This window comes from Tiliqua scincoides, chromosome 1 (assembly GCF_035046505.1).
Source record: "Tiliqua scincoides isolate rTilSci1 chromosome 1, rTilSci1.hap2, whole genome shotgun sequence".
NCBI lineage: Eukaryota > Metazoa > Chordata > Lepidosauria > Squamata > Scincidae > Tiliqua > Tiliqua scincoides.
In genome coordinates this window covers 171,435,349-171,450,631 of record NC_089821.1, presented here as the reverse complement: position 1 = coordinate 171,450,631, position 15,283 = coordinate 171,435,349, and the positions used below count along the sequence as shown (strand labels likewise).

The following is a 15,283-nucleotide window of genomic DNA, read 5'->3' as shown; positions in this document are numbered from 1 at the left end:
ATCCTGATTCTTTGATATGTCACTGGGAGACTGGTTCCTTGTCTTGCTCTGAGTCTTCAAAGCATCTCAGGACTTCAAATATTATTTATTTATTATTTAAATGTTTCATATTGCCATCACTCTTGCAAAACTTGAGGTGTCTTAAAACATCGTTTTTAAAAAATACACTTAGTGACGACTCCAGTTTCTAGAGCAGGGGTGTCAAACTCATTTCATCCTGGGGGCCACATTGGATTCATGGCACCTGCTGAGGGCCAAACTCCAAGTGTGGCACCTGAAAGTGACCACACTTGTGACATCACTTCCTGTTTTTTTAAAAAGCTGCGGATTCCCCCATGCTCTGCTACCTCACCCAACCCCAGACCCCATTCTACCACCAAGCATCCCCTGCCTCACTCCACACCAGACCCCATTCTACCACCAAGCATCCCCTGTCCGCCAGCCAGTGAAGCCTCCCAGTTGCCCCCATCCCACTACCAAGCATCCCCTGCCCGCCAGCCAGCAAAGCCTCCCAGTCGCCCCCCCAGCCCCCACCTACCTGCCACGGAAGCCACGCACAGCGGCTCTTGCTCCCAGACCCCCTCTGGCCACGACCAAAGCCCGGGAGAGTTTTTCCCCACAGCATCAATTACTTTTATGACACTTGACTCATGGGTGCTCCAACCCTCAGTCACCCCTTCTAGCCATGGGCAAAGCCGGCTCGCAGCTGGAGGGATGACCAAGTGCCAGGGACGCCACACATGGCTGCTCCAGCCCTGGGAACTCTCTCCGGCTGCAGAGCTGTGCGCGGGGGTAGGGCAGCCCCAGAACTCCACCAAAGCTCAGGGGGCCTTTCAAAATGGTTCTGCGGGCCGGATCCTGCCCGCGGGCCTTATCTTTGACACCCTTGTTCTAGAGCGTATTGGTCTTTGACCATAAAAGAAACAAAGATTTTTTTAATTAACAGATTTATTGTGGGGTTGCTTAGGCTACAGTGAAGCTTTTTGTCTTTAAGGTACTGGAAAACACGTTGATGCTTCAACTCATAACCTGGTTTTTTTAGAATAAACATTGTGTTTGCATCCCAAGGTTTACTTTCCCTGGGGGAAGGAGTCCTCCACTGAAGTAAGCTCCTTCCTCCAAAGGAACCTTTGGATGCAACCCAATATTTGCCCTCATTATCCCTGGAAATGGGTGAATGCGATCAAGTTGTCATGGAGGAAAGCTCAGTGCAAACTTCTACTGTACCCAGCATTGTACTAATAATATGTTCTAGAATTTTGTGCTACTATTACCCCTAATTACATTATTCTAATTTAATGTTTTATTATACAGGCTATCTTTGACTGGGTAGATATTGCGGGCAGTAAATTAGCTTCAATGTCACCAGTTGGAACAGACCTAGAAACAGTGAAACAGCAAACACAAGAACTGAAGGTATGAAATATGAACATGTTATTCTTTCATATTTTTCTGTAAGGTTTAGCATCTAGATTGTGTTTCCATTCATTGCAAGAAAATGTAAATTATTTTCATATGAACATCTTATTTTAAAATCTGCAGTTCTTGTATGTCTGAAACCACTAAGACATCAGTTTCCCCCACAGGTTAGCTGTGAGTTTCTTTAACAACAACAGCAACAAAAATTCAAGCTCATTTTTCCCACAGCATCAATTCCTTTTATGACACTTGACTTCCCTTTTGGAATGTGTGCAAGTTCCTGCAAAGTCTGTCATTCTTGATACCATAGATTATTCCTAAACATTCAGCAATCACTTCATTTCCACTAGAGCCCACTGGACTATGAAGCAAAAATCCCCAGCCAACTCTAAAAGCAAAATTGGAATGGAAATATGACTCACTCCATTCATAATACCTGGATGCTGTTGAGTGTTTTACATAGGAAGCAGAGATGGTATGGGATGTCCTGTTTCAGGGCACAGGGTGATCCACTCTGTTACTGTGTGGGAAAACAGAAGTGGACAAGTTGGAAAAATAAACAGGAAATTTTTACCCACCAATATTCAAGCCTTATCTGTCAAAGGCTGAATAGTACCTTTAGAAAATGACTCTAAAAATGAAAACAAGGATGCCTCTAATTAGATCTTGGGGGTTTTGGGTGGGGGGGAATGGGAAGGGGTAGGTGGTGCATTACTATCAGATTTGAACTAGAGGCAGCAGCCAGGATAGAACCAAGAACAAGAGGATGAGCTGAAAGTCAGGACCAAAGAGCAAACTGAAAACATAACCAAAGCCAAGAGACATGTTGTTCAGGCAAGTCCCAACCCAAGCAGGAAGCATTTTAAAGCTCTTCCTTTTACCATCCTGGAATGGGTTACAGGGAGGCAAACTTCATGAAGCGTTAAAGGGAACGCCCACTGGATTTCAGGCTCTGCTGAAGATTGAGGGAATTTTCTAAATATCCTCCTTTTGTGAATCATCAATAAGCTCCAAGTGTGCAAATTGAATTCTTGTCCATTTGTCCCAGGATAAGATGGTTTTACAGAATATTGTGGCTGTTGTTGTTCTACACCAATCGTTCCCAAACTGTAAGCTGTGGCTCCCTGGGGAGCTGTGGAAACCAGTAGGGGAGCCACGGAATCCTTGCAAAAAACCTGCCACCCTATAAAATGTATAAGATTGTAGCCCTAATGTAGAGCTGCAGCCAATGACCTTATACTCGAGGCAGCGCCAGTCTAAAAAGTTTGGAAACTACTGGTCTGCACATGATCATACAGTATGTTAATAAGGTAAACAATCTTGGGATTGTTGGTGCTAGTGCCACTAAGATCCACCCCATCCCACCCTTGAACCATCCCTCTCCCCACCCTGATCCTCTGTAAATTCTCCACCTCCTGCACTTGTACCCACTGCCATTTTACCTGCGGTTGCTTTAGTGTCTGAGAGCTGCTCACATGCATGCGGGGCCTCTGGCTGTTTGTACCAGTGGCCTGAAGCACACAACACCACAATAGCTTTTGTGGTGCCTTAAGAGAACTTGTGGTGGTGGATCACAAGATTGGTCACTGTAAACCCTCTCTTGTATTGGGCTCTCCTACATTCAAGTCACCTTTGAGCCCAAAGTATACAAAGTGGTTGTCTCCTGTATGTATGCATGGCTAAGTGCTCTGGCCTTCTTCCAGACACCCTCCATTGAGAGTGGGTTACCACACTCCTGAATCAGGGGTAATTCAATCATTCAACCACTCTCAATGCAGAGAAACAAAGCGGAATTACCTGCCCTTAGAAGAAGCATATCCAGAAGATTGACTCATACAGAAACACAGGGGGTGGGGTCATCTGATGGCAGGTAATTCTTTTGTTTATACATTGATTTGATAACGCATTTCAGCTGTAAGTGCAAAAAAATGCACTTCAGGTTTTAATTAAAAACAAAAAAAATGTACCTCAATTATCAGAATTTTGGTGGCAATCTTTCTGATTCTGAGGCTGGATGTTTTCTACATGACCTATGTCTTAACACTGTAGTGGAGCATCCTGTAGGGTTCTTTCTAGACAATATTCATCTTTGAGCTTTGTTCTTCTGTTTCAATAGCAATTTAAGACCGAAGCCTATCAGCAACAGATCGAAATGGAACGACTTAACCATCAAGCAGAGCTGTTGTTGAAGAAAGTGACAGAGGAAAGTGATAAGCACACTGTACAAGACCCATTGTCCGAACTCAAGCTGTTGTGGGAAAGCCTGGAAGATAAAATTGTTAGCCGCCAGGTAAATGGAGAATGTACTAAAAACATACCTTGAGTGGCAATGTACCTTCTTACGTTGAGATGAAATGCTTGTGCGGTCATTGACAGTATAACTTTCATGTATTTCAGCTAATGATCATGCCATTTTGTTCTGTTTTACAAAGTGGTTGTACCTGAGCAATCTCTTTTATTAGGTTATACTGTTTGCTTTGCAATCATGCAGCAGCACAACCATTGTAACCATACCTTTCTAAACACGTAATACATAAATAAACAAGAATGAAGTAATGCAACAAATATGTGTAACCTTTTGGTTTAGGGTCCTCCTAAGTTTCCATTAGGCCTTCAGAATTTGCTATATGTCTGTTTACACTAATAATTAATATTTTTCTCTCATCTTATCAGACTGGCTACTTATATTTTGTCGCAGGCATCCACAGTTTCTGTTATCCATGGATACCTCTTAAAGGATAGGGGAACTTTTTAAAAAATCTTGTTTTACCAAGGTTTTTAAAACTTTCCCCTATCTTTTTAAAGGTGTCCCCAGTATCTGCAGTTTCGTATATTCATGGGAAAGTCTGGAATGGAACCCCAGCAGTTACCAGGGCACACCTGTATTTGTAATTCAACATATGGGCCCCTATGCCATTATTGATAGGTATTTCTTACCTCTGGTAGCAGTTGATTCCATGTGGCAAGCCATTTGAGTGTAGGGATTTTACCACAGGAACTGAGATATTTTATTTGCACCACTGCTAACCTTTTAGTGGAAGTGTTTTTGGTGGCATAAATCTTAAACTCCATGTGATGAGCCACTACACAGGGGCATCTTGATGTTTTATTCATCTGCCCTTTCACCCCCTCAGGTGGCTTATAATAGCTACAACAATAGCAATGTTTTAAACAAAGGAAATTTAAGTCCAAAGCAATTTAAAACAGGAAACGGGGGAGAGGGAGAGAATGGATATGTTTAGTGTCAGGGTTTAACTGCAGCTTGCTACACCAATACATTAAAGTAGGTGTGTGAGGTACATGGTGGAAAGATTGTTGGCTTCAGTGTTGTGGAAGCAGTTTCAAATCCTGTCCCAACCAGGAAGCTCACATAGGACTTGGTCCTATCCAACTTTCCAGTACTGATACAGCCATAGGAATGGACTGTGTGTTGCACCTGCAGTGGGGGAGGGGTGCAGTCATGGAGGCATCCTTAAGATAAGGGAATATTTCTTTCCTTACCTGGGAGCTGTATTGTGGCTGCATTGGTACTGGAAAGTTGGATAGGATTGGGCCCTAAGGCTGCAGTCCTATCCACACTTACCAGGGAGTAAGCTCCATTGACTATAATGGCACTTACTTCTGAGTAAGACAGAAGTTACAGCATAGGTTTGGGCTGTAAGTGACCTCTTGCGTGTTATTTTCTCTTAGACAGACCTATTTCTCAGGTTTGTTGTGAACTGAAGATGAAGATTTGCCAAGAGGATAAAATCACTCTTACATTACAATCACTTTGGTACAACATTCTAAAAACATATGATTGCAATGGAACTTGAATTAGCTAGGGAACTCTTTCTAATAATACCATGACTTTCATGTCTGAGTGACATTTCCTTATTGAAATCATTCGTTTCAGGTTTAATTGAGCTAAATGTGCTCAAAGGCCCTTGTTGCTTTGCATTATGCAATGCTTTTCATTTTTTTTCACAGCATAAACTGGAGGGTGCTTTGTTAGCTTTGGGGCAGTTCCAGCATGCTCTGGATGAGTTGCTGACATGGCTGACGCATACCGAAGACCTGCTGAATGAACAGAAGCCTGTGGGTGGTGACCCCAAGGCTATTGAAATTGAACTGGCCAAACATCACGTATGTAATGGGTAGTTCTGAGATTTAGTTCTATTTGGATCTTATATTGTGGGAATATATAGAATTTTACAAATCCTGGTGTAATTATTTCTCGTGAATCCAGATTGAGGATCAATATGTACAGCATTTAAGAAATTGTAATGGCTAATACAAAATATTGCTATTTCGTTTCTCTTTTAAGTTTTAAGTTATCTATGGCTCAGACAATCTCCAAGATTAAAAATGTTGACTTGGCAAGTTACAGTACAGATATCCTGACTGACTGAATGAACTGCAGGTACAGAAAGGGTTCAGCAAACACATGCTGTTTTGTACTTCCTGCTCATTCAGTCTTCCATTCTAGAGAATGATAGCAGAGTAAGACTTCCTCTGTGATCATCAAAAACATCAGTATGTTGGCAAGCAGTAGTCATTGTCCAAAAGATCATCAACAGAAAGGAAACGAAAAGTGATATCTGTTTCTGTAGTCAAATGCTCACTTATTTTTAAATACAATAGTTGGACATTTTTTTAAAATTATGAAACATAATCTAGTTTTTACATGTTTTCATTGTAATAGGGGAGTGAAAGTGTGTCATAATATAAAAACTGAATGTTCCAGTTCAACTGACATATTTTACCCAGGACTTTGTCCGTAGGAACTTGGGAGTACATTGCACAGAAGCACACCTGACCATATACACTAGCCTACAGAATGGGATGTATATTACCATTGATGCAGTAGTGGGAAAGATTTGATTGCAACAAGGACTGCGTATGAGTAGCATTTTATTTAAATTGGCCATTGCCAACCTGGCTGACTTCTAAAACCACTCCTTCTCCTATTATGTCATACCCTTGTATCAGCCATTACAATATAATTCTAACAAATATATTAGCAGAGTGAGGAACCTTAGAAAGGTAACAAAGGCCTACAAAAAGAAGAAAAAAACTTTTTTGAACCAATTTAGGATATTTTTGAGATGCTGAATCCAAAAATGGCATTGGTTTTGTACTATTGGCTCTAGTTTTGCAGATGCCATGGTTTCTTCAAGAGGAAGCTGCTTGAATCAGCATATAAGGTGGTTATGCTGTACCTTCAAAACTTGAGACATCTGGGCAAAACCAATACATTTTTGGATTCAGCACCCCACATAGCCACCTTGGGTCCTATCTCTTAGGGGGAGAGAGGCAGGGTAGAAATATGATATCCAAATGAAGGTCTAACTTTTAAGATGACAAAATGTGTGTAGGCCCATGTGCTAATTTGACTACAGATTATTTATACAGTTGGGCCACATCTTAAGCACGGTCAACTTGTGCAAATTCAAGTGGACACGCTTAGGGGTCCTCCAAAAGAAAACAGAGGAAAACAACAGTCAGCTATTTTCAATCTTTTTCATCTCATGGCATACTGAGAAGGTACTAAAATTGTCAAGGCATACCATCAGTTTTTGGACACTTGACAAGGCACATCGCAGTGCCATCCAGGGGTTCCCATCCCCCAATGGTCCTACTAATATATGACCTTCCCCCAAACTCCTGTGGCACACCTGCAGACCATTCTTGGAACACCAGTGTGTCATGACACACTGGTTGAAAATCGTTGGTTTTAATAGTGCAGGCATTCCTCCCCACTATTAGACTTGCTCTGTTTTTGCCTTAGAGTAATCTTGAAATGAGAGGATGAAGCTTCAGTCATTTCAGTTCTGCATGTCTCTCATACTGTAATTGTAGTTCTTAACGAGACAGTATGTATTTGTTGGATTTAAGGGAGTTTTGACAAAAAAGGACTTCGTCTTAACGTGCCCCCCCAAATGTACCAACCTCGGAATGTAACCCTTGCATAAGATGCTGACTAACTGTCATACGAATCAAAAGTGTATGATGACTTTATGGTAGTAAAGAAAAATGCAAAATTGATGTGCAGTGTAATAAAGTATGAATAAGAATTAAAGTTTCAGTTCCTTGGGCAGACCCTAAAACTTGCACTATTTCTTAATTCTGTCAGTACAATTTTATTATTATTTAAGTATACTTGTATAATGCTTCTCAGCAAAACAAGCTCACAGAGCCGTTTGCATGACAAAAGAAATGTAAAAAATGGTTCCCTGTCCCCAAAGGCCTCATAATCTAGAAAGAGACTTCAGTAACCACCATTGGAAATAGTACTGGGCTGCAACTAATAGAGCAGTCCTTCTGCTGAATATAAGAGAATCACCAGTTCACAAGGTGACTCTTTGCCCAGTTAATGAGGGTGAAAATGAGCATTGAAATGATAGCGCTAGTCGGGACACCTGGATAAAATTAAGAAGTTAAAAATATGGCAAGGCTTGACACATTTGTAACTGCAGGTGCTGCAAAATGATGTCTTAGCTCACCAGTCCACTGTGGAAACAGTTAAGAAAGCAGGAAATGACCTGATTCAGTCAAGTGCTGTTGAAGAAGCAAGCAATCTACAAAGCAAGCTGGAACTTCTGAATCAGCGGTGGCAAAATGTCTTGGAAAAAACAGAAAAAAGGAAACAACAGTTGGATAGTGCTTTGATCCAGGTAGGTATGAGAAATCGAAGAAAACAAAATCCACTTGCACCAAATTCATCCAGTTGAGCAAAATCTAACCAGTTAAGCACTTTGAAGTTGTTTGGTTTCAGTTAGAAAGTTAAGCATGCATTTAGCTTCCTGTAATTGAAATTTGAGGAATTTAGAAGTGGTTAACTTGATCTGGATTGCACTTTTTTTGTATTAACAAAATGGGGTAAGGGAACCAATATTCCCTTACCCCAAGAAGACTTCCATCTATCTCCTTGGCCCCACGAGTTACAGCAATGGCTGTTTTAGTGCTACTGTACCATGGCATGGGCAACCTGCATAGGATTGGGCTGTAAGGCTTTAGGCCTATATACACACTTTCCTGGGAGTAAGCCATTTTGCACAATTTGAACTTCTTTCTAAGTAGAAATACAAAGTATTGCACTGTATTCCTTTTAACCATCTATATTGCCCAGTTCTGTTTTTTGTCTGTTTTTCCAAGTCCTTAATTAGATCTTCAGGCATAAGTGTGCCAAGCCAGGTTGGTGTGGTGGTTTGGGAGGTGGGCTTAGACCTGGAAGATCCAGGTTTGAATCCCCCCTCAGCCATGAAGCTTCCTAGGTGACCTTGGCCCAGTCACTTTCTCTCAGCCTCACCTACCTCACAGGGTTGTTGTGAGGACAAAAAGAGGGGAGCAGCTGTGTAGACCGCACTGAGCTCTTTGGAGGAAGGGCAGTATAAAAATGTGAAAAATAAAATAATAAATAAAAATAATAACAGAAAACGTATAAACCTTTGTTTTCTCATTATAAATGTCAAACTACATCTTACTTAAAACATGTTCCTTAAACTTTCCATGTTTTTAAAAAAATCAGAAGTAATAAATATCAGTTTAAGCCCCCAACCTTACTTTCTTTTCTGCTTTCTATCTTTCTGCAGTCAAAAACGTGTCATGATACATGCAGTTTTCAGTTTGACCCCAGAGTGTGTATCTGGTTTAATCACATTTTCTTTTTCTTTTAGTTTTTTTTAAGAATTTGACTCTCATTTAATATGTTCCACTTTTGCTGCCTCTTAGCTAATGTAGCAAGTTGGAGTTTTGAAATATGTTCTGAAGTGCTGTGGTGATGTGATGTGTCATTTAGGCCCAAGGTTTCCATGGTGAAGTTGAAGATCTGCAACAATGGCTGACAGAAACTGAACGTCAGCTCTTGGCATCGAAGCCTGTTGGTGGTTTACCAGAGACTGCGAGAGAGCAGCTTAATACCCATATGGTAAGGATCTTAATATTGCAGATGGTCCTAATTTGGAAGCTTTGTGGCCATTCATAGTCAAACATTTGCAGTTTCTACACAGTGAAATGCCTGTAAGGTTGTTTAATGAGAAAACTCGTTTGTAAATTACCATGTAGCAAAACTGGTTGAATGGTACATATTTATGACTGAGCAGTCCTCAGCACTATTTCACAGGGAAAACAGATTTTAAGAGTATTTTTGGCTGCTCTGGTCTTCGTCTACAAAGTCTAGAAACATTTATAGTTCTCCTGTATAATTTGAATTCTTTTTATCCCACTTCCTTGCCCCAGTAGCCTTTTAATTTACCCACAGCTTCAAAGTAAAGAGTTTTGCTCTTTGTAACAGCAAAACAATCTCGTTTTTAAAGGAAAAGCTAGCCAGAGATCACAGAACTTTCTCCGTTCTCCACTCATTATATAACTCCAGTTAGCAGTGCACAGAGACAGAAGACAGAAGTGCTGATGGGGGAGGGTAAAGGCAGTGCCATGATTATCTCAATTGTGCCATTGCCAGGGATAAAAAGTGTTGTTTTTTTTTTTTAAAAACTTACTGTTAGCTGTGCTGACCTTCCAGGGGGTGTGTGGAGCCCACAGGCCCAACTGTGATGCTCCCTGCGTCTCAGAACAACTAAAAATAGTGATCGCGCCCCACTTCCAGTTTGCAATTGTAAAACTGGAAGTGGGTCTCAATTGCTATTTTTAGTTGTTCTGAAGCACAGGGAGCACAGCAAAGGGTCTGTGTGCTCCCTGCACCATCCGGAAGGCCAACGCTGCTAATTGTAAGTTTTAAAACAACAACAACAACCTTTTATCCCTGGCAGCGGCACAGTCGTGTCTTTTATAACTAACTTCGCCATCGCCCTGTCCCTTAAGGGGACAGAGACACGGCTTCCCTGGTTGGGGTGTCACGATACCCAAGTTTGGGAATTCTGCCTTATAGTCATAAGTAACATCTAATAGTACTAAAAACATGTACAAGATTGCAGCCTAAAGAAGGAGTTCATAGTTGTGGGAGTAAACTGTGTTCGCAGCTAGAGCTTGGCATGTTTTGGGGAGAGGGTAGCAGTTTGTAAACTGAGCAGCTTGTCTTATGCAAACGAAGCACATATACATGTCTATACATTAGTGTGTATCTGCTGAATAAGACTGCTCAGATGATGGATAAAATCATATCACATTCACTGGTATAGTATTCACTAAATAGGCTGAGAAATCAGAATGGAGATATAGCCAGGAAGTTTTAAAATAAAGCAGTTTTACCATCTTCTATGGTGTGCCTTAGTTTATATGTTTTAAAAGTGTCTAAGCTAAAGCAAATATCACACTGTAGATTGCTGCTGCCACCAAGAATGTAGTTAAGGCTATGTTCTAAATCTGAACCCTTTTTCCCAGCCTAGGAGGTGCCTTTCAACCAGCAGCCACTGTGCTGCGTTTTCTGCAGAGTGGAAGAGGAAGAGGCATTCCTCACCTGATGTTCCCTTCCTGCAAACTCCTATCACATGTTCACATCCACACAGGTCACTCTTAGATAGCATGCATTTGAGAGATCTTGATGCGAGAGGCACTTGTGCTCTGGTTGAAAGACTCAGGCAGGACATTTTATTCAAAACAAGGGAAAGGTTTATTGAAACACAAAGGAAGAAGAGAGAACACAGGAGACAAACATCCAAAAATGTACACATGAGATCAGAGGCAAAGCTAAAAATAACAGTAACTGACTAAACAGCTCTATGGTATGAGTTAACTTATGCTCAGGATGACTTCATTTTAACTCTCTCCTGACAGTAGAGAGCTAGAACAGCTGGTGAGTTAACCCTCTCCTGTCCAGAATACCATTGACATTTTGCTGACCTGGGTGGAACCCAGCTTGTGCTGACTCCAGCTGTTCAGTTCGTTTTTATTGTAAACAGGAATAATTCTAAAAAATAAAAATTCAGTCCCAAGATCTGATTAGCTGGTTTAAACTTTATAGACTCCCAAATTCCCCCCCCCCCCCGTGAGAGTAAAACACAGCAGGGTCTGTGTGTGTGTGTGGGGGGGGGGAGGATTGGGCAGGTGGCTATTTCCCCTGGGGATCCAGACAGGCTGATGTTTTGAAAACTATCTTTGTGTGTGTAGCAGAGCAAAAGAAGAGTGGTGAAGGGAAGAAGCTGACTCAGCTAAGCTGATATCAGAATGTACTTAAGACTGAGTGGTTGTTTAGGAGCAAGGGAAGTTTAGGAGAAGAAGAAGCTACAGGCCACATGGCTGTGACTATCACAAGCATGAGTAATAAATTAGGTTTCTTGCTTTCTATAAGGCCTTGGTTCAACCATAAGCCACTTCTTAAGTGCAAGATTTAGGGCGCAATCCTAACCCGCTTTTCAGTACTGACATAAGGGCAATGCAGCTCTGAGGTAAGGGAACAAACATTCCCTTACTTTGAGGAGGCCTCCGTGAGTGACACCCAACTGCAGGATGCAGCACACGTCCCATTGGCACAGCTATGCCTATTCTGGAAAGATGGTTAGGATTTGGGCCTTAAATTGCATTCATCATCAGTGGAAATTATACTGCATAAAAGAAATAATTCAGCGTCATATGCCCAATTAAATTCTAGTCAACTCCATCACTAAATCACAATTCATTTCCATCAAACTTCATCTAAGTAACATTTTCACCCAACTATTAATATAGTTGTTTATATAATTAATAATTATTTATTTATTAATAATTAACCATGTGGTAGCGTGGACCCACAAAATTATTAATAATAATTAATATTATAATAACTCATTTTATATGAACTGTAAGCTACTTCTTAAACCTACAGAATGAAGGGAAACCTTCCAAAGGGAAACTGATCCAGTGATCAGTGATGGAACTGGCATATGTACAGCCATAGCTCTTGGCTTTAGGCCCCTGGTATGGAAATGCAGAATGCTCTTGTGTAGCTGGTGTGCAGTAGGGTGTTTATGGCACTTGCTGCACACATTCTTCATGAGGTCTGGTGCATATGCACACTGCCTGAAGATTTTGCACACTCTTCATTCAACTCCCATTATTTTTTTTTTCTTTATGCAAAATGTGAAATGTATAGAGACTAACATTTTCTAATAACTGTTTATACATTAATGATTTAGAGCGTTGTTTGTTTTTTGCCTTGATTAGGAACTCTGTACTGCCTTTGAAGCCAAAGAAGAAACATATAAGTCTCTGATGCAGAAGGGCCTACAGATGCTTGCAAGATGCCCAGAGTCTGTTGAAACAAATGTTGAGCAAGACATAAATAACCTTAAAGAAAAATGGGAATCGGTAGAAACAAAGCTCAGTGAAAGAAAAGTATGTTTTACTGTGAACACGGGGAAGTGCTTTGAGATGTGTTTAGGAACATTAAGATGGGATTGTTTTTGATGTAGACTAGACCTAAAAACCCTTTTAGTGAGCATTAAGGATCCATAGAATCTTAAGTGATAAATAATGTCACAAACTAGTATTCCTATCGAATAGTAGATCAATAAAACATACGGCACTAGATCTAAAGTCTGAAAATGAAATGTGTCCTCTTGCAATCTACAAGTCACAGACCCAAGGAATGAATAAATCTTTTCTAACCATCCGGTCCATCATCCTGTCAGCTTGGAACTGATGCTTTAATTTTATTGCTGGCAATTTGTATGTAACAGTTCTTTAAGATTTTAAGTGATGAGGTCTCCATTTTGTCCTTTGGGAAACAATCTCATACTTCAACCAAAGCATCTTACTCATAGCCCATAGTTTCCATGGGAATTGATGTTGGGGGTTTTTTTTTGTTTTGTTTTGTTTTCTGAACAAAACTAAACCATTAATCTGAGTCAAACTATGAATAGCATCTTGAGGGAGCTGATGTACAAATATCCTTGTAAAGAGCATAAATGAGTAGTAGCCCAATCCTATTAAGTGCTTACGGTGGTGGATCTCCTGATCTGCTGCTGTAAGTGCAGGTGTGGCACCAGAAAAGATGCACCGTTGTTGTGGGACTGTAGGTGCTAATGGCCAGAGGCCTGCACGTGCACCAACAGGCCACCCAGGTAAGGTGGCAGCAGGGGTTCGTAATGGGTGGTTTGGGGGAGGATTGGAGCAGAAGGGGTGGATCTTGGTGGCAGCAGTGCCCACCAGGATCCTATCCCGCTTTCTCGGCCTGAGTCTCCTCAGACTTGTGCCAGATAAATAGCTGGTGTAGTTCTGGGAGACCCATTGGCAACCAGGTGGCTTATGTGAAGGTATGTAAAAAATATTTTTACTTGCCTCTCCTGGGCCATCTGGTCACCCCACCACCACCATCACCAGATGCAGCACACACTTTTGGCTCTGCTGCATTGCATAAACAGTTGGGGGACAGGATTGGGGCCCAAAAAAATAAAAGAAGATCTTCTTGGAAATAAGGAGCATTTGCACTCATCCTCATAAAACTGAAATTAATGGATCAGTTCATAAATCTTAGGCCTGATTCAGGGCTACTAGATCCACTAGAGTTTTGCATAGTGCAGTATGTCTTCCCTGTCACCATATAGTGTCACTTATGATGTGAAAACTCCATGTTGGCATATTTGTGCTGTTTTCCTTGAGACATTTACTGAGCAATGAAGGAGAGGGAACATGACTTTTCATTTTCCAAAGTCTCTGACTATCCCAATAAATGCCTGAACAGAGTCTTTGTTTTGCAACAATGTAGCCTCTTTGCAGCAAATTACAGGGCAGAAATGTTTGGCGTGGTTGGCCATATGGCTCTTCTTGTTACTCACTTAGTGGCAATCTATCATACAGTACTGTTTCATGCAAGCAGAACCAAAGTTGAAAATCATGTATATGTTGCTGGAATCTTGTCTAGACGCTAGGAAGCTTCATCATTTAGCACTGAGAGGAGATATTTTTTCATTTGTAGAAAACTGTAAGAGGGACTGATTGCTCTTTTTGCCTGCTTAGCCCCAGTACGTTCTCTACTGGAGTGTTTTTAAATGCCTTTTATCTCTATGCTGTTGAAGAATCCAGAACATGTCAGCACTGACCTGAGGAAAATTATTAGGAGAATCCTCCAACAACAGTGATGCTCTTGCAAATAACATTCAACTGTAAAAACAATTTATTTCCCTATAAACTACATAGTTCTGCTAAATTATGGTATATTCTTACAGGTCAAACTGGAAGAAGCCCTCAGTTTGGCAATGGAGTTCCACAACTCACTACAGGACTTCATCAACTGGCTTACTCAGGCTGAGCAAACCTTGACAGTAGCTTCTCGGCCAAGTCTTATCTTGGACACTGTCCTGTTTCAAATTGATGAACACAAGGTACGCAGAGAAACAAGCAGCAGATATCTAGCATTCTCCTCCCCGCTCCTTGAAGGCACTAAGCTGACTCTTATTAATGTCTGAAATAAGCCAGCAACACTAAATCCAAGGATATTTTTGTAGCTTTAAAAATGGTCTTTTATAGTCTCTGGCCACTGAAGTAGGAAATCACATTATGTCTTTGATGTATGTATTATTTTATGTGGGTGAGAAGCTGTTCAAATATTGTCTTCTTGTATTGGAAGGTCTTTGCCACCGAAGTGAATGCCCACCGTGACCAGATTATAGAGCTGGACAAAACCGGAACTCATCTGAAATACTTCAGCCAGAAACAGGATGTTGTCCTCATTAAGAACCTGCTAATTAGTGTCCAGAGTAGATGGGAAAAAGTGGTGCAGCGCCTGGTGGAAAGAGGAAGAGCTTTGGATGATGCTAGGAAACGTGCCAAGCAGGTAACATGACAGGTGTTCGGTGATAATTTGAGCAAGCACACATGCACATTTAAATGAATAGTGCAGTTAATTGTGTTTTAAAGGAAATTGTAGTGTGACAGATCTGTCTGGTTTGAGTCAAAAATGCTATTTCTTAGTTCAGCCACAGATACTTCTATTTGAAAGACAGAAACT

The 15,283-nt window shown here is 41.1% G+C and overlaps 1 protein-coding gene across 1 annotated transcript in view; it reads left to right on the top strand.

Moving 5' to 3' along the window:
- The window catches only part of DST (dystonin), a 312,958-nt gene that overhangs the window by 256,891 nt on the left and 40,784 nt on the right, over positions 1-15,283 (top strand). The window contains exons 75-82 of the mRNA XM_066612418.1: positions 1,315-1,416; positions 3,536-3,709; positions 5,389-5,544; positions 7,878-8,075; positions 9,200-9,328; positions 12,499-12,669; positions 14,502-14,657; positions 14,903-15,109. Of these exons, the coding sequence (XP_066468515.1) occupies positions 1,315-1,416; positions 3,536-3,709; positions 5,389-5,544; positions 7,878-8,075; positions 9,200-9,328; positions 12,499-12,669; positions 14,502-14,657; positions 14,903-15,109 (1,293 nt within the window). The remainder of the gene's footprint in view (positions 1-1,314; positions 1,417-3,535; positions 3,710-5,388; positions 5,545-7,877; positions 8,076-9,199; positions 9,329-12,498; positions 12,670-14,501; positions 14,658-14,902; positions 15,110-15,283) is intronic.